This window comes from Aspergillus pseudoviridinutans (assembly GCF_018340605.1).
Source record: "Aspergillus pseudoviridinutans IFM 55266 DNA, scaffold_5, whole genome shotgun sequence".
NCBI classification, from domain to species: domain Eukaryota; kingdom Fungi; phylum Ascomycota; class Eurotiomycetes; order Eurotiales; family Aspergillaceae; genus Aspergillus; species Aspergillus pseudoviridinutans.
The window spans coordinates 1,315,441-1,332,992 of NW_025091285.1; the positions used below are offsets into that span (position 1 = coordinate 1,315,441).

At 50.3% G+C, this 17,552-nt stretch overlaps 6 protein-coding genes across 6 annotated transcripts; 2 read left to right on the forward strand and 4 right to left on the reverse strand.

The window, feature by feature from the left end:
• Positions 1-106: 106 nt before the first annotated feature.
• On the reverse strand, positions 107-2,635 carry Asppvi_007519 (putative ATP-dependent RNA helicase (Hrh1); the record flags this gene model as incomplete). The annotated part of the gene is made up of 2 exons (XM_043303406.1): positions 107-460; positions 524-2,635. The coding sequence occupies 2 exons, from the start codon at positions 2,633-2,635 to the stop codon at positions 107-109; spliced, it is 2,466 nt and encodes an 821-aa protein (XP_043159341.1).
• A 426-nt stretch (positions 2,636-3,061) lies between these two features.
• On the reverse strand, positions 3,062-4,793 carry Asppvi_007520 (putative F-box protein (Pof7); the record flags this gene model as incomplete). Its single annotated transcript, XM_043303407.1, has 2 exons — positions 3,062-4,324; positions 4,392-4,793. 2 exons carry the CDS (start codon positions 4,791-4,793, stop codon positions 3,062-3,064), a joined length of 1,665 nt encoding a protein of 554 aa, XP_043159342.1.
• A 509-nt stretch (positions 4,794-5,302) lies between these two features.
• On the forward strand, positions 5,303-6,759 carry Asppvi_007521 (putative mitochondrial carrier protein; the record flags this gene model as incomplete). The annotated part of the gene is made up of 2 exons (XM_043303408.1): positions 5,303-5,546; positions 5,606-6,759. 2 exons carry the CDS (start codon positions 5,303-5,305, stop codon positions 6,757-6,759), a joined length of 1,398 nt encoding a protein of 465 aa, XP_043159343.1.
• Positions 6,760-8,018: 1,259 nt separating this feature from the next.
• On the forward strand, positions 8,019-11,977 carry Asppvi_007522 (uncharacterized protein; the record flags this gene model as incomplete). Its single annotated transcript, XM_043303409.1, has 10 exons — positions 8,019-8,095; positions 8,154-8,364; positions 8,417-9,531; positions 9,587-9,805; positions 9,879-10,047; positions 10,164-10,784; positions 10,836-11,204; positions 11,257-11,384; positions 11,439-11,542; positions 11,604-11,977. The coding sequence occupies 10 exons, from the start codon at positions 8,019-8,021 to the stop codon at positions 11,975-11,977; spliced, it is 3,387 nt and encodes a 1,128-aa protein (XP_043159344.1).
• A 486-nt stretch (positions 11,978-12,463) lies between these two features.
• hsp60 (chaperone ATPase HSP60) lies at positions 12,464-14,412 on the reverse strand (the record flags this gene model as incomplete). Its single annotated transcript, XM_043303410.1, has 3 exons — positions 12,464-13,977; positions 14,054-14,195; positions 14,302-14,412. 3 exons carry the CDS (start codon positions 14,410-14,412, stop codon positions 12,464-12,466), a joined length of 1,767 nt encoding a protein of 588 aa, XP_043159345.1.
• A 1,000-nt stretch (positions 14,413-15,412) lies between these two features.
• Asppvi_007524 (uncharacterized protein) lies at positions 15,413-16,641 on the reverse strand (the record flags this gene model as incomplete). The annotated part of the gene is made up of 2 exons (XM_043303411.1): positions 15,413-16,515; positions 16,581-16,641. 2 exons carry the CDS (start codon positions 16,639-16,641, stop codon positions 15,413-15,415), a joined length of 1,164 nt encoding a protein of 387 aa, XP_043159346.1.
• Between the last annotated feature and the right edge of the window lie 911 nt (positions 16,642-17,552).

Genomic DNA, 17,552 nt, shown 5'->3' on the forward strand with positions numbered 1-17,552 from the left:
ATTACGGAATACGGAGTACAGTGTGGTGTCTGTAACACTGCAGGTGGGTATATTCTATCGTCAGGTATATACATATCTCAAGGCCAAAACCCATCAGACAACATGATCACAATGCTCCAGTCAACGCGTCCCCAACCCAATCCATCTGAACCGCACTAACTCCCCGTGCATAACTGCGATTCGTGAACACAAACTCGTTATACATGATAGCCTCCACTTTCTTGCCGAACAAGACGCTCGACGGGTGGATGGCCACCGTCTGATTCCCGACAACAGTCCGATAGCTGCCATCCGGGACGAGCCGGGCGGTGTTAGTAGAGAACCCGCGGAGGAAACTCTGGAGGATAAGGACAGCTGAGGGCTCGCGAGTGGCCGGGTTGTTAGAGCCGTTGCGAGATTCGCTGGCGCTGGGAAGGAGCTTTGCTTGTCGGCATTGCATGGTGAGTTGCTTGCGGACATCCTGCGATAGTCGGAGGGGTTAGTCAAAGAGTGCGTTAGCCGGAGACGAATAATAACAACATACCATCACTGACTGCATGGCTCGGTGAGAGACCATGTGTCGTTCGGCCCAGGCCTTTCGATCCGTATTCTCCGCTGCGTAGGCTTGCACAGTGGCAAGCATGGTGAGGTGATCGCCTTCTCTCCGATATAAGTCTCGGCGCGCTTTCTCTGCCTCTTCCTTCTTTTCTTCGGATGTTGTGTTGAGGAAGATGTTCTCCACACTGAGGCAGGAGATGATGTCAATCACATCCAAAAGACATCCTTCTCCATGTTCTGATGCTGCTAAGAGGACACGCCCAAGGGTCGGCGTAAGAGGCAGCTTAGCGATGTGCAGCCCAATCGAGCTGATCTTCCCGGATTCCTCGAGAGCGTCGATGCTTAGCAGTTGGAGTAGCGCCTTCTCCAACGACTCGCGTGGGGGTCGCGTCAAAAACGGGAAGCCCAGGACGTCCTCCACACCGCGGGCTTTCATGTTAAGCAAAGCTTGGCTCAGATCACACCTGAGAATCTCTGGTGTATTGGTCTCATCAAGTGCTAGATAGTCCTTTTCTGTGTAGAGTCTGTAACACTGTCCTGGTGCTTCTCTGCCGGCACGACCTTTTCGCTGAATGGCGGCGGATTTAGAAATGGGCTTGACCAAAAGAGAATCCAGCCCTAAGCGAGTACGGAACTGTTTGATCTTTGCTTTGCCGCAGTCCACAACAAATCGGACTCCGGAGACAGTCACAGAGGTTTCTGCAATGTTGGTTGCAAGTATGATCTTGCGGGTGCGAGGAGGCGCGGGAAGGAATACCCGTTGTTGAGCGACCTGGGGAAGAGCCGCAAATAAAGGAAGCACTTGGACCTTGGGCAAGGCAGGATCCATTCCAGTTGCATACTCGTTGACCAAATGTTCCAAAGCTTCGACCGTTTCCTGGCCTGTCAGGAAAACAAGGATATCTCCAGGCATGGGCTCCTTATAATGAATCTGAAAGATCACCTTTAGAGCTGCATCTACAAAATCATGCACAGGAGCCGGGGCGTAGATGGTCTTGACTGGAAACTGGCGACCTTTGATATGGCAAACCGAAATCTTGTCCTCGCCATTCGCTTGAGGAGAATCCTGCTGATTACTCTTCCCGTTTGTTGTCTTAGTATCTCCTTGCGCCTGTAGACCCTCCTTGAAGAAATCCGTCAGACTCTCCATATCAGCCGTGGCACTCATGACAACGACCTTCAGAGGCACACCACCTCGCCCGTCCTTTTTACCCGAAACCAAGTTTCTCAAGAACCCCAGCACCAGGTCGACGTTGATACCACGTTCGTGCACTTCATCAACCACAATCGCACTGTACTTTGTCAACGAGGGATCATGCAGCATCTCCTGAAGGAGCATTCCCTCGGTCAAGAACTTGATCCGCGTACTTGGCGACGTAGACGTATCAAACCGCACCGAGTAACCCACTTTACTCGCCGGCGACGAAGACCCCAACGGCGTCCCCATTTCTTCAGCTACACGTCTCGCCAGCGAGATGGCAGCCACTCGTCTCGGCTGTGTAATGGCAATACACCCACCAACCGTCATTTCCTTTTTGCACCCATCATCCTGAGTAACCATCGCCTTGGTCGGACGGCACCACCGCTCATCGACCAAAAATTGAGGAATCTGTGTACTCTTTCCGCTACCCGTTTCACCGACCAGCAGCATCACGTCGTTCGCCCGCAGTTTCTGCCGGATCTCATCGCCGTGAGGGAAGATGGGGAGGTTCTTGCGGGTTTCGTACAGCGCCTTGGCCTTTTCTCTTAGGGAGCTAAAATTATGCTTTGTTCCTTGGGGCGCTTGGTTCTTCGTCTTGTGCTTTTTGTTCTTGGGGTGATCGGATGTGCCATTTGCGACGCCATTGACCGCATGATTCTCGTTGGTGTCGCGCGAGACCGGATCGGCCTGCGTTTCATTTGACGACGAGGATTCTTGCGACCGTGAATCTGTAGACCCATCGACCTTTCGCTTCTTGCTTCTCTTCTTCTGGTGGTCTGTAGGCTGGTCTTTTCGTTTGACTGGTTCGGAGCCTTGAATTTGTTCGGCCTCAGGGACCTTTTTGGGGACGGGGACGTCGTCTGCGTCGTCAAAAACGATACGTACCCTTTCGGGCATCGCGAAGCCTCGTATGCGACCTCTTTGTCTGACAAAGTAAAATATTAATGATTAACTGAGTACCTCTCTATACAGAAAAAGCACAACAATCGCAGTCTAATGATCAAACAAGTCTCATGCTTGGAGGCGATCGGTGGAGTCCCCGAAATTTTTCTCCGGAAGAGGCTTATCGATAAGCTGCTTGGCGTCTACCCGCTATTCGTTCGTTTGTCAGATATATATTATTCTTTTATTAAACATACCTCTCTGTCAGAGTTGTAAAACCGACGCCTTTCTAAAGATTTGCTCAAGAGACTCGGTCCTATCTACCTATATACTCCGTTTATGGTGTCGATCGGGCATTGAATAAAGCCCCAAATAGTCTATACCAAACCGAGACACAAAACCTGTACTATGTCTTCATGCAATCATAACGCACGAGTAGGTTCACATATCCCAACCGCGAACCCTTCGGAAAACGAATGCCCGATCATTGCGCAGTCCAAACTCAGCCCAGTCGTCAGTCAGCTTGTTGTGACTCCAGAATCCCTTCCACACAAGCTTCGTATTTTTCGATGTGTTGGTCGGAGTGGCTGTGGGGTTGGCAGGCTTCGACCCTGCAGCGGACGACCGGAGAGACAGATGCATTGTGTACGTGTACTTTGAACTGACACCTTCAGTTTCAATGAAGACATCTCTGGGATCCAGGTCAGGAGTGTCTAGTGTCTTGACTGGGAAGGGCGGGCAGTTGGAAATCGACGGTATGCGGTTGTCGTCTTCAGATTCAGAAGCGGAAAGGGGCTTGACCAGATGCCAGCGTCCTCGACGAGCTTCCTTCAAAGCGGACATTGCGACTGGGGGTATCGGTTCTGCGGCTCCAGTTAAAGTGATACCTGGCTCAGACGTATTACGTTGATGATGCCGATGTGAGAACGTTGCGCGTGCAGCTTTCACATTCTCCTTACTGATGTGAGGAACAACTTCCAACGGCTCCGCCGTTGTCAGTATAGAAATGACTGAACCATCCGGGTAGAACCGTAAGTATCGATAATAGGTGACGATATGTATGGGACTGTCCCACGATATACTGTGGTATGAGGATGCGGCACCCGGGCGAGTATAGTTGACTGTGCTTAGGTATATGCCAGTGAAACGAATTCGAGGGAACATTTGAAAGACCTGACTCCACGAGGATAATGGCTTAGGAATCTGCACGGGTACTGAGAACGGAAACGGCGTATAGCGTTGTCCCATAGTATACTCAGGATTGCCATGAATGTCACAAGCAAATGAGTAATGCATCGACTTAAAGCCAAATTCGGAGCCCTGACAAAGCCGTTTCCAGATGTGTTGTTCGTGGGCGAAATGATATGCCAGGCGCTTGCAGACCAACGCCATCCGACAAAAAGATGCAGGGTCCATCAACGCGACATGCCGAAGGATTACTAGTAGGACCTCGGATGGAATGTTCGCAATAGGGCATGGTGGCGGAGGTGTACCTTCAATTTCAGGCTCAGCTCGAGGAATTGGCAGGTGGGCGAAAGAGGCAATAAGCTCAGGAGTAGGCAATACTGCTGGCTCATCTTGGGAATCTTGGCCACTTGTCGGAGCGCTAGTCAATATTGAGGTATTTGGGGCACCATGAGTGGATTTCTTCCAAGAAGCAGCAAAATGCTTGTTACGGTATGTCCTGTCGACCGCGGAATCTAACTAGAGAACAAATAAAACGAGTTAGTTACCCTCTCTATGCTCCCAGAAAAAGTATCGGAATTCTTACCCGGTACGCCTTGCGATAATGATGCAAGCTGTCTCCCAAATTGCCCTCCGCCTCTTTCTCTACCGCTCGTTCAAAGTGTTCCAAGGCGGATCTAGGTTCTCTTCGCGGTATCTGAGAGAGGAAAGCATCCTCATCTACCCTTCCTAAGCTCAACTGTTCAACACCATGGATGATTTCACCCTGGTCGAACGCTGTTGGCCCTTCTCGCTCGTCTTCCTCCTCTTTGCGTTCAGAGGCCGCATGTCGGGTAGGAGGGAAGTGGCCGGGCCCGCCGGCAGAAGATACAGACGATTTTGGTTGTGTAGTACTAGTACTAGGCCTAGGCCTGTTATGATATGTCCGGCGTGCAACTTCCTCTCGCCACTGGCGTCGAAACGATTCCAGCTCGGCGTTGTCCTCCATTATTGTCATAGATGTCAGATGTCGTGATGAGCACCAACGGCGGAGTCGCTTTGATTGATAAGCGCAGTAGTTCGCCGATAGCTTGAAGCTTGGCTTTGAATCGGAGAATATGGCAGCAGATTGCCGCGAAGCAGCCGTGCAAATGATGCGTTGTCGTATAAAAAACAGAAAATTAGAATTTCAAGCCATTCTTCCCTGTACAACCCAGGAATGGTTGATCGATAAGATCGAGAATGTGAGCACCACAGAGTTGAGAGAAAGATCGCGGGGACCCGAGAATAATAATGCTTATCTCCGGGCCCAAACCTGATTTGGATGGAGCGCCACCGCCGACAGCCGGACAGGACCTCTTTTTCACTCTGACGCATTGCGGATTTTCCTCCCCGCTACTGCCAGGTTCCCCGACGGCTCATTATTTACTATTACTTCGAGGACTCTGAGAGCTGGACGGGAAAGCTACCTCGATCTTCATCCAGGCCGCAGTCTCTTCATCTACTTTCTTTGAATGAATGTCGGACATTGCCACCGACACAGCAACTAGTGGTCGACATCGATTTCAAGATACGAGTACCGCTGGATTAGGACAGAGCCCGGCAGAGTCATGGCCATGGAACCCTAAAGATACAACGATGGCGACTACTTCTGGGGCTGTAACAGTCCCTACTCCAGTCACTGAGCGAAAGGATGGTGACATTTCGATCACTCAACGCATGGTATCGGCCACAGGCGGTAGCGTCCTCACGGCTTTGCTAGGTGAGTTACATTCGCTGCATAAATTTTGAGCAGTTGAGATACTGATTGATTATGTGCAGCAACTCCTCTTGACGTCGTCCGTGTCCGACTCCAATCACAATCTTCCGTTCAAAATGCATCCCCCTACACCTCTCACACAACTCAGACACTAAAACACTTGCCACCGAATTTGGGAGTAACTGCTTGTTGCCGCGAAGTGTTCTGGTTCGGTCAAGATCCACAAGTGTGCATGGTAGGTCCAGGCGCCGGGACCATAGGAAGCTCTGCGCCGGCTGTAGCGGACTGTGCAGTCGAAGAAACGCAGCGCAGGACGTTCACCTCCACTTTGGATGGCCTACGCAAGATCGCCCGAAATGAAGGCACTCTGGCACTTTGGCGTGGACTTAGTCCCACATTGATGATGAGCATTCCTGCCAACGTCATCTACTTTGCTGGCTACGATTGGCTACGCGCCGATGAAAAAAGTCCCATCAAACGATTCTTTCCCGCCGCCTACGCTCCCTTAGTTGCCGGCTCTGTCGCGAGAATCGCCGCTGCGTCAGCTATCAGCCCGATTGAGATGTTTCGGACGCGTCTGCAGGCCACTCCTGGCACCGGTGCAGGGCATTTCAAGGCGACGTTGGAGGATTTGCATCAAATGACCCAGGTGCATGGCTATAGGGCTCTCTGGCGCGGATTGACACTCACCATGTGGCGTGATGTTCCATTTTCTGGATTATACTGGTGGGGATACGAGGAATGCAAACGCTATCTTCTCGATCTGCGCAGGGAAGCCTACAACCATCATCTTCTGCCTCATGCTTCGTCCTCTTCGACTTCGCATCATKATCTAGATACCCCGACTTTTCTCGAAAGCTTTCTATCTGGCGCATTATCAGGTTCTCTGGCGGCATTCGTTACCACTCCATTTGACGTCGGGAAAACCCGCCAGCAGGTGTTCCGACACTTGGGTGATGGCGGACCAAGCAGTTTAAGAGGCAGCGTAGCGCCGGAAACACTCCGACCTGAGCAGCTGTCTCTGCCCAAGTTTCTCATGCACATCTTCCGCGAAGAAGGCATGGCAGGCCTTTTCCGCGGTTGGGTTGCGCGTTGCTTAAAGGTGGCGCCCGCTTGTGCTATCATGATTTCCACGTATGAACTTGGAAAGAAAATGGCACGGGGCGTTAACGAGAGACGACAGTTGGCCGATGAAGCCCATTCCGACTCCGTATAATAAATATATGACGGAAGTCATATACACGCTCTACCAGCTTCGAGCAATTGGTAGCCACCCTGCGTCGAGAGTAGGCCACTACCTGTGACCATGGACATTGAAAGGCACTTGGGAATCATCTCCCTGGCCTTGCGCATTCCCACTCCATATCATTTTGCATCAAATCTCTCCTCCCCATGTACCAGCATCATTGTATAACTATTTATTCAGCGAGCAATTGGGTTCGTTGGTTGTTCATCTATTGATTAATGTCTGATGATACCGCACTGCATGTCGCCTTATAGAGCATCTGACGTGTACTTTTGTTTCTAGCGTCTTGAGAAAGTGGTTTATCTAAGGTTCTTGCGAAATCATCGCAGAGTTCAAATTGTGTACATAATATTTGGGGAAGTTGGGCCGGAGGTAGTTTTCTTCTATGGATAACAATATGGCGAGACAAATCTTTCCTCCTCACTGATCGAATTCACAACTGGTATCGTGCTTGGGTTAGTCCTTTAATAACGTACTTTCAGGATGTCTTGTTGTCTCAATAGCGATCTACTCGACGCGGAATACTATCACTTTGCGAGATCACGAGGCCATGCGTATCTTATTCTTCTCGGCCACCAGCAGAAGTGTGCTTACCTTTCCTTACTTTATCCATTCAAGTCAGTTCCCATCACAGCTCTTCATCCTTTATTTTCGAAAACTGTGTTTGTGCATCATATATCTCGCTCAACGGAATTTTTAGCCTACCGCGTCCGTGTGGGAAAGCTCACGATGTCACTACTGCCTATGCTCACCTTTTCTCACTTCAGTAGAGAGGTATACAAGAACAAACAGGACTCCAGCAAGTCAAGGCTGGAAGTACAATTTCTGCACGAACATAGAACCTGCCAATCATGACACCGGGATTGCCGGATAGTCGCAAGGCCTCAGACAACCCGTGTCCTCGATGATTTGACATCAGAAGACTCCAGCGACACTAAAATGCGGGGCGTGGTATTGGTCAAATCCAGCTCTATGCGTATACTAAGCCCGCGAGGTGATCGCTCATCTTCCGCTAGTGAAGGGCATATGGACTCTGTTGACGAGGCTGGAGAGACAAGGCTGTCAGCACGTAGGATGTCACCTGCCACGGCCTTCCCCATGAGTCAGATGATGGCCGCTACTCCTATGTCTTTCTAGGTGGCAGTCTCCTGGATGGATTTCATCTTGCGTCTGTTCTTTCAGATGGATATCGGTTACAGCACTGCTACTACTCGAGGGGGTTCCGTGCTATGGCGCAGAATATCTCCCAAGGCGACCTGCGCGGTCGATTCACGGTTAGGAATTCTGTTCATTCTTCCGATGTCGAGTAAGTCCAAAGTGCCGTTAGACTGACTTTTAGAGCTTCAAGCGCTGATATCTTCCAGCATCGTTGCTGTTCCTGCCATAGGGTCTGACCCATGGAATACCTGGTTCGACGATGACTCTAACGAACCATGGCTTATATCGGACCTCATGAGGGAGATACCAAATGCGCGAATGTTACTCTATGATCATGGGAAGCCCGGCGCTCGCGATGACTTGAATTCGCTGGCCCATAATCTACTGAACCAGCTCCACGAGCGGCGACTTAGCGCTGTAGGTCATATTTGTGTTTAAAGAGTGAATCATATACTGACTTCTTGCTCAGAAGAGTCGACGGCCCATCTTCTTCATCTGCCATAGCACCGGTGGATTGGTAGCTAAGGCAGCCCTGATCATCGCCAGCCTAGCATCGTCGAATATGGAATCTATCCTGTCGAGCTGTCACGGAATAGCTTTCTTCGCGACTCCACATCAGGGATCGACCTACCTATACGCCCCAGAATATACTCAGAGTATTTGTACCATAATGAAATTGAAGTATCGCGTCCCGCATTATCTGCGGGAAATTTTAAAGCCTCGACATCAACAACTCATGCATCTTTCGAATCAGTTCAGGGCGATCTCGGCGGATTTGAAAGTCTGGACCTTCCTGGAGACTGTTGATTCCGCCATCAATATCGCAGGCTCAGACACGAGCGCCACTGTCGAAGTTCATGTACCAATCACCTCCATTCGATCAGGCCTACTAGGTCTGGAGCATGAGAAGGAGATACCTCTGGCTACTGATCATGTAGGAACAGCATACTTCAAGGGTCAAGAGAAAACTACAAGGACGAGCTTCATAAAGGAGCTTCAGTCATCTGTCTCCATGGCAGTACGACTGTCTGCTCTTGTGGATGCGCCACTCCATGTCGAAAAAGAAGTCATGATTCAGGTCAATGGGTTCTTTGAAGATACTGCACTTGGAGTCAGCGAGGAGACTCCTCTGAAGCTTTGGGCCACCACAGTGACACTCCATGATTATCTGTCAAGAGGCCCATCCGAGTGCCTCAGAGATAGGCTAAGCAAGACCAGCAAGATGCCGCCTGGCGCTCTGGATGATTCCTCAGTGAGCAGCTTTGACAGCCGTCGATCGTCTATTCATTCAGAATCAGAACCCGATGAGCCAGTGAATGACACGGGCGAGAAAACCGAACGAACCCAGTCCAGGCCTTCTATCAAGAAGAGTCGCAGTTTCATGCCCATGTGTTCTCCGAGAATTCATATCAGCGAGCCGAGCACCGAAAGCTATCTTGAGTTAGGCGACGAGAACATCAGCTACGATCTAGAGGAGCCGGTTGTACAGCATGGAGATACCCCTCAGAAAGAAGGCAATAGCAATGAGACGGGAGAGGCTCCAAATGAGCGCTCCAATATCGAAGCGAGCCAAACAAAACTATTGTATGTAAGCGTTCTGCAACATATCTGCAAGCAGCTCGGCTAAGAAAAGGTACAGTAATATAACGTCAGGTTATAAAGGGCTCCTTCCTGTGCCGCTCCCAAAACGAGGTCAGCGGAACATGATGGGAGCAGACAAGCCTCGAGCGGCACCTCGATTTGACCGACCAGAACCTGGAAGCGAGAAGCTTCTATGGATACACATTCCTTATACACATACTGGATGGGTACCTTCCATACTTGCTAAAGCCTGCGCGGATCGTGAAATCCCACATTTGTAAGTACTTTTGCGGTTTCAATTTTTCTATTTATGGCCATGGGCAGGCGCTAAGTATTCTGTCTACGTTCAGTCTGAGCAGGTTCATAAATGAGGAAAATTGGTTTTCAAAGCTGATCAGAGCCCGTCACCTTGAACCTCACGCTCGTTATGTACGCCCTTCGTGCATTTATTCCAGGAAGAATGATGCCTCGTCAAACAATCGATCAAGAGGGATGGAGGACACTCAGCTCGCTCTATATGTGAGTTTAGGCCCTGATTAATCAAGATAATCGCTAATCGTCCACCTCTGGCAGATGCCATACGTAAGTCTGTACGCGCGCGCATATTCTGACACACATGCTGAAAAGCAGCCCAGCTTCATTGGGATACATACTGGAATCTAATACAACGCCGGAAAGTTGTCGAAGACCGACTGCGGCAAGGAAGGTCCAGACCCGTACCGGACAAAATATCCAAGGCGCACTTGGAATCGAAGTTGATTTGGAAGTTCCTCGGAAGCGAGCCTCCAATTCACCTCAGGAGAACGTTGGACCAGTTCGGATACCCGAACCTGAGATCTACCACTGCCAGAGATGACGATCAAATGCTCTGGAAGAGGACCAAGAAATCAATTAATCTCGAGGATGAGATAGGGGATTCAGTGAGGACAGAGAGTGATTCAGGCGTTCCGGGCGTTTTCGAGGATGGCAAGGTCCTCATGGTAGACCAACTATGGCTTTGGATCTTAGACCAGAGAACGATCGTGACCTTTTTCCCCAACCAAGAAACTACAACATCCGAGGGTAAGCTCTACGAACAAGCAAACTTACACAACAGTATCTATAATGAGCTCAATGGAGATCTGGCACGGCGTTTCGAGACTGCTGGTGATCTTGCTGCGCTCATAGTACAACATGCTGTCACTGTTTTGCTTGACAGGACCTTGCACCATGACTTACAAGTTCTCCGGATTTTTGAAGAGTCCATCAGCATCTTGGTAGGAATTGTATAGCGCGCACATCTCGACGGCTGACTGACCAAGAATCAGACAGAATCAGTGACCAAGTCATTTAAGCGGTTCCGAAGTCGCGGGTTTACCATAAATCCCGCTCAACACAACAAAACGGCCGATGGAAGAACAATGACCGAGGCGGAGCGTGATGAAAGAGACATTCGTGTAGCAAGACAGAACAGAGAAGACCTTTCTGCGCTACTGGAACTGAGGGATATTATGGATGAACTAGGAACGATCATGAAGCTTCTCGAAGAGCAAACCACAACAGTCAAAACCATGGCCAGATACTTCGAAGACCGGGGATATGGCAAGGTATTTGTCGAAGCCTCGCTAGCCCGGCTCGACGAATACCGCAACCATGTCCAGGAAATGAGACAGAACACCATCTTGGCCCAGAAAGCAGTAAGCAACTTCAGCGTCCATGATGTTGCCATTCGCTGACTCCCGGACACAGGTGGAGAATCTCCTTGACTTGAAGCAGAAGCAAGCCAATGTCGATGAATCGCGACTGGCTCGGTGGGAGGCAGAAGTCACCCAGACCCAGTCACGGTCCGTGATGGTTTTTACAATCTTCACTGTCATGTAAGCCGTGTCTACTCGACAGGTTAAACCTCATCCATTGCTCATCCTCCACAGATTCTTACCACTCTCTTTTTTCACATCATTATTCGGCATCAATGTCCGAGAATGGAGCGGCACGGAAACAAACCCCGATTTCCGTGAAATGTTTCTGATTGCAGGTCAGGGCCCTGACTCTTCTCTTCAGAATTTTAATTAGACGCCTCTAACGCCATGCTCTAGGCCCATCATCTGTCGCAATCATCCTTATCGCCCTACTCTTGGCCTTCAACGAAAGACTCCGGGAGACGGTTGCCAAGGCCCTTGCAATTCTCTTCGGAATGGCTAGAGACTTTCTCCTAGCTCCTGCTAAGAAGGTTCTTCGTCTGCCCAGATCTTCAAAAGAGCCCTTGGACGTACATCATGAAAAGAACCGCTTTAATCGCTATCTGTCCTCCCGGCGGTATCCCAGACAATTAGAGGACGATATCTGGAAACGGCATCCTGATCGGATGATTTCGCCGTTGCCACCTGTGGCAGAGTATGAGATGATGCCGCCGGGGTACGATTATTCGACGAAGTTGAGAGAGTCGAGTAGGCAGGGAATCTCGGCTTAGATTGCTTGCATGCGAGCTGCATGGTAGCGTCTTCTTGATCATTACTGTATGAGTACGCGGTCGAGGACCGAGTAACCTACGTGAAGATTACAGAAACTACAGACAGAATGCCGTGAACAATTATTTTAATTGAGGCACGACCGCCACAGCTCCAAAGCTGTCGTAGACTACATAAAGTACATATATGATACACAGGACTCCCTAAGACTTTTATGCCCAATGGGATGGAGTGGAGATGTTGATCGAGTCAATCAAAGGAGGCGGATCGAAGAGGTAGATATGAGTATCGAGGTATAGGACGAAGTCGGAGTAGGTGAAGGGGCTGTCAAGGCGTGTAACACATCAGAAACAATAGGAAATATTACAGAAATTCTCAACACCGATATATCAGAAAATGCTCGTACATGCAAAGACACGCTCGAAGGGAAGAGAAGAAACCTTTAAATCATGGAAGAGGCTAGGCTAGCAAGGGGGGCTGGGAGCAGCTTAGAACATGCCGCCACCCATGCCGCCCATGCCGCCCATACCACCCATGCCGCCAGGAGCAGCAGGGCCCTTCTCCTCAGGAGCCTCAACGATAGCAACCTCGGTGGTACCGAGCAGGGAGGCGACACCGCTGGCATCGAGCAGAGCAGTGCGAACGACCTTGAGGGGATCAAGGATACCGCTGGAGATCATATCGACGTACTCGCCCTTGGAGCTGTCGAAGCCGCGGTTGAAGTCCTTAGCGTACTCGTCGGTCAGCTTGCCGACAATGACGCTGCCCTCGAGGCCGGCGTTCTCAACAATGGTGCGAGCGGGGCGAGTGATGGCGTTCTTGATGATGCTGACACCGAGTTGCTGGTCGAAGTTCTCGGGCTTGACGTTGTCGAGGCCGTTGGCGGAGGCCTTGAGAAGGGCGGTACCACCACCGGGAAGGATACCCTCCTCAACAGCAGCACGAGTAGCGTTGAGAGCGTCGACAACACGGTCCTTCTTCTCACCGACCTCAACCTCGGAGGCACCACCGACCTTGATGACGGCAACACCGCCAGAGAGCTTAGCCAGACGCTCTTGGAGCTTCTCCTTCTCGTATTCGGAGGTGGTGGGGTCCGCCATGACACCACGGATCTGCTCGCAGCGCTGGGCAATGGCGTCCTTGCTGCCCTCACCGTTCAGGATGATGGTATCCTCCTTGGTGATGGTGATGGCGCCGGTGGAACCAAGCATGTCGGGGGTAAGCTTCTCGAGCTTGATGTCGAGCTCATCAGTGAAGACGGTACCGTTGGTAAGGACGGCAAGATCACCAAGGATGCTCTTGCGGTTGTCACCAAATCCGGGAGCCTTGACAGCAGCGACCTGCAGCTGGCCACGGAGCTTGTTAAGAATGCAGACGGCGAGAGCCTCGCCCTCAATGTCCTCGGCGATGATGACCAGGGGGCGGCGGAGGGTGGTGGAGGCCTCAAGGGCAGGGATGATGTCCTGAACGGCGGAGATCTTCTTCTCAGACAGCAGAATCAGAGGCTTCTCGAACTCAACCTTCTGAGACTTGGCATCGGTGATGAAGTAGGGGGAGGTGTATCCACGGTCGAAGCGCATACCCTCGGTGACCTCGAGCTCATCCTCAATGGTCTTGCCCTCCTTGACAGTGATGACGCCCTCCTTGCCGACACGCTCCATGGCGGTGGAGATCAGCTTACCGATGTGGGTGTCACCGTTGGCGGAGATAGTAGCAACTTGAGCGATCTCCTCACCGGTGGTGATGTCACGCTTGTTCTTCTGGAGGTAGTCGACGACAGCATCAACAGCAGCCTGGATACCGCGGCGCAGATCCATGGGGTTGCAGCCTGCAGCAACGTTCTTGACGGTCTCAGAGAAGATGGCACGGGCGAGGACGGTAGCGGTGGTGGTACCGTCACCAGCAATCTCGTTGGTCTTGGAAGCGACATCCTGGAGAAGGCGAGCACCGAGGTTCTCGAACTTGTCTTGGAGAGTGATGGCCTTGGCAACAGAGACACCATCTACTTCAGTCAGTACACAATTCGTTTTCAACGACAGGTGAAAACAGCGACCCGGCCTAGCTTGAGTCAAACATACCCTTGGTGATCTTAGGGGAGCCATAGGGAGATTCAATCAGGACGTTACGACCCTTAGGACCAAGAGTCGAGGTCACAGCCTTGGCCAGAGTGTCAACACCCTTGAGGAGCTGAGCACGGGCTTCGACACCGAACTTGAGCTCCTGAAATGTTGTTAGCAAGGTAACGGGAGCGAGCTCCGGGTGACACGGAAGAGAAATTGGCACCGCTTCAGGAACGTAGAATTGCGCATTGCAGATGAGTACATACCTTGTGGGCAAAACGCTGCTGCTGCAGGTTAAGACCGGCGGGCTTGGTAAAAGCCGCCCGCTTGGAGGCAGCGGAAAGGACAGACGTCCTGGAAGAAAGAGCTCTCTGCATTATGGAAAGAAGGGTGATAGAAAGACGGGATAGAAGAGGAGATAATTACGTTAAGATGAACGACTACTGCCCGATCAAACCTCCCAGAGCAAGAACAGGTGCAAAGAAGGAAGAGAAGAGGAAGAACAGAGGATAAGGAGGATGGAATGGAGATGAAAGCTGGGGAGATGAAGCCAAAGTCTCGAAATTTTTCCAGGCGGTTCTCGATCCCCGGATGTCTTGGCGGCAGAAGCTCCTAGAAGGTCACGTGTGGCCTTCCCGAGGGATGTTCTCGGATCGTCGGAAGGGGAAATTCGTACACAGATGCCGATGGGCAACAGGATCTTAGCATTATTCCCATACATAGAGCTGGATGGGCCTACACATGTGTCTTTGTAAAGTAAAAGATGCAGGTATGGTCAACGGCTGTCACTGAACAGGCAGATCTACTTCTATCCAGTTCGCGGTGCAGCCGAAACTCCCACCGTAGGATGTCATAGTCTCTCTCCTCTCTATGATTACGAACGCGTATAAATCTTTTCTTCCAAGGAAGGTATAGCAACACTTTATCATATTTGGAGAATCGAGGTGTTATTTTGGGTAAGGCTAGGAGATATCCAATCTCCCTGTTCCATGCTCTGAAACGGTTGAAAATTTGATTGACAGAGAGCTGATAGAGGCAATTTCAACAAAACGAAAAGCTAAAGCACCGCAAAGCAACGAAAATACGCAAGAAGAAAGAACAGAATCTAGTCCGGTACGATGCAGAATAAGCAGATGCTCACAAAGTCATTGTAAAGAGCCAAGATCATGAAAAACCCAGAAAAATTCCTGAACCAGGATTTCTGGCTTTGCCCAATTAATATGGATCCTCAATGAGACTGACAATGCGGAAAGCTCAGCTGGTAAGAGAAAAGATTCCAACGAAATGGTAAATCATAGCGAGGCCACATAAGATTGAGCTTGAGTATCCAAGGTCTTTGAAAGTTGACACTGAGCCATATGACTCACTCAGGAAGAATCAGAAGAAGGGATCCATTGCCCCCGGACCTGCAAAGTTGGCCCCATTATTGTCTTTATGCCCATCATTGGCATGTATGTACTGGAAAAGGTCGTCAAAATACATGCTTTGCTCCCCCGGAGCAACGCCCATCTGCTCACTCTGATGGGTATCCAGATCATTCAAGTTGTTCGGAACAAAGCCGAGTTGCTCGTTGCGTGAACTGGGATAAAAGTTCTGATAAGCATTCATATGCAGACCCTGGCTGGACGCAAAATTCAGAAAATTGGAGTTTGGATTTGGCATGGACGATATGCCCATGTTTGAGTGACCTGCAGACAAATAATTCCCACCCATGCCGTGAGTATCTGCCGCACCCATGGCATTTGATTTGTCTGTGCCATGAAGATCCTGATACAATTGCTGATCAAGTAGACTCTGATTGTGAGGATCGAAAGAGCTGACCGTAGTGTGTTCTGGACTCTCGACTTTGACAGGCTTTTCGCCTTCAAGCTGCGCTCCACGCCCGTATCTCAGAACAATCACCTTGCTCCGCTTTCGCAGACGAGAGGGGGAACGATTTCGAGACTGCCTGTGATTGGGATACTCAAGGAACTGGGCACCAGAAACCACCAAGTCTTCAGAGCCAATCGGACTGCCATCAGCGTCCTGGTCACTTGCGGACTGGGGCTGGACCTGGTGGTCTTCCTTGCTTTGGACTCTCGAGCTTTTGCTGTGTGCAGCGTCTCTCTGAGCCTTTGAGTAGCGTCTAACCACGTACTCTTCGTCAGATGAAATATCAGTATCTTGTGCAAGATCAGATGGATCTGCCGCGATGTCGGACTCCCGTGCGTTGCGCACCCTGCGCCGAGTTCCTCCTCTAGAGTATGCTGCAGACGCGTTGGAGGATTTGCTCGGAGCCCCGATGCCCCCCCGTCGAAGTGGAGGAGGGACAGGTTTACCAGCATCAACCCGGCGACTGCGGAGTTTAGATAAGTGCTGGACTATTGCTCCTTCTGTGACATTGTGGCCCATCGTGGATGCAACATCTGCCCAGGGAATCTTTACATTTTTTGCGTTACAGACAGACTGTATTGTCAGGAGGATTAGCTCGTCTAAATCAGCTATCAAACGAGTCAGCTCGGTTACCAGTGACCGAAGATGCCTCCGACAGCAAGGGAATACTTACAGTCCCAACGAACCAGAGTCCGCTTCTTAGGCCTATTCAACTCCTTCTTCAGCATGCTCATGTTTATATCCGTGCCTGTGCCTTTTAGTGAGCTTTGATATCTGCTGATGTTATATGAATAGTCAAGAGCGCGAGGGACGTTTTGAAACAGGGAGCGCTGTACAGCGGCACTGGCAAGAAAGTGAGAGAAAGATGAGAAGATGGCGAGACTCAGAACATTACCTGGAAGCCGAATGCAGCACAGACTGAAAAGATTTAGGATGTTGATAGATGTATTGTCTGGCTTGCGATCTTTCCTCAAGTTAGCATTTCCTAAGCCTCCTGGAGTTGAAAAGTGGATATCTCCAACGACCTTCCTAAGTCAGTAGAGGGAGATTATTCTGGTAAGAGAAGATGAGAGAGATTAGGGACAGAGGTGAGTGAATAATGAAGGATGAAAACAAGGGCAGACTATGGCTTGTTGTGCTTGGGTGTATCATGATGCGTATTAGTATGCCTAATACGGTCAACTATTGCATTTCGTGCATGGAAGAAGCTTCAATCTCTTGCATCTCGGCGTATCATGCGTAAAGGAAGCTTGTATTCTTTGTTCAGTAAGTGAATATGATATATGAATGCATATGGAAGATCTCTTGTTGGTTAAGAGCAGTACGTTAAGAGCAGTTCTATACGGCACATTTCTGGGCGGACCGGCCATAGAATATAGGCCGGACACGCTTGCTTCGGAGTTGGATCAAGGATGGAGAAACAGGCAGGTCCTCTTAAATCTCATTATATTCTAGCAGGACTGAAGGAAACTTCCAGTTCAACGTTAAGGGTCGTCTAGTATTGTAGCTGGCTTGTTGATATAACTTCTCATTGATACTTTGTAGAGCCCAAGAACTAGGTCCTAGGCCACAAGCAACGCGAAGCAGCGTGTTATATCGTTCGGTTGTATGTTGAGTAAAGAAAAGCCTCTTCTTCAATGCCCTA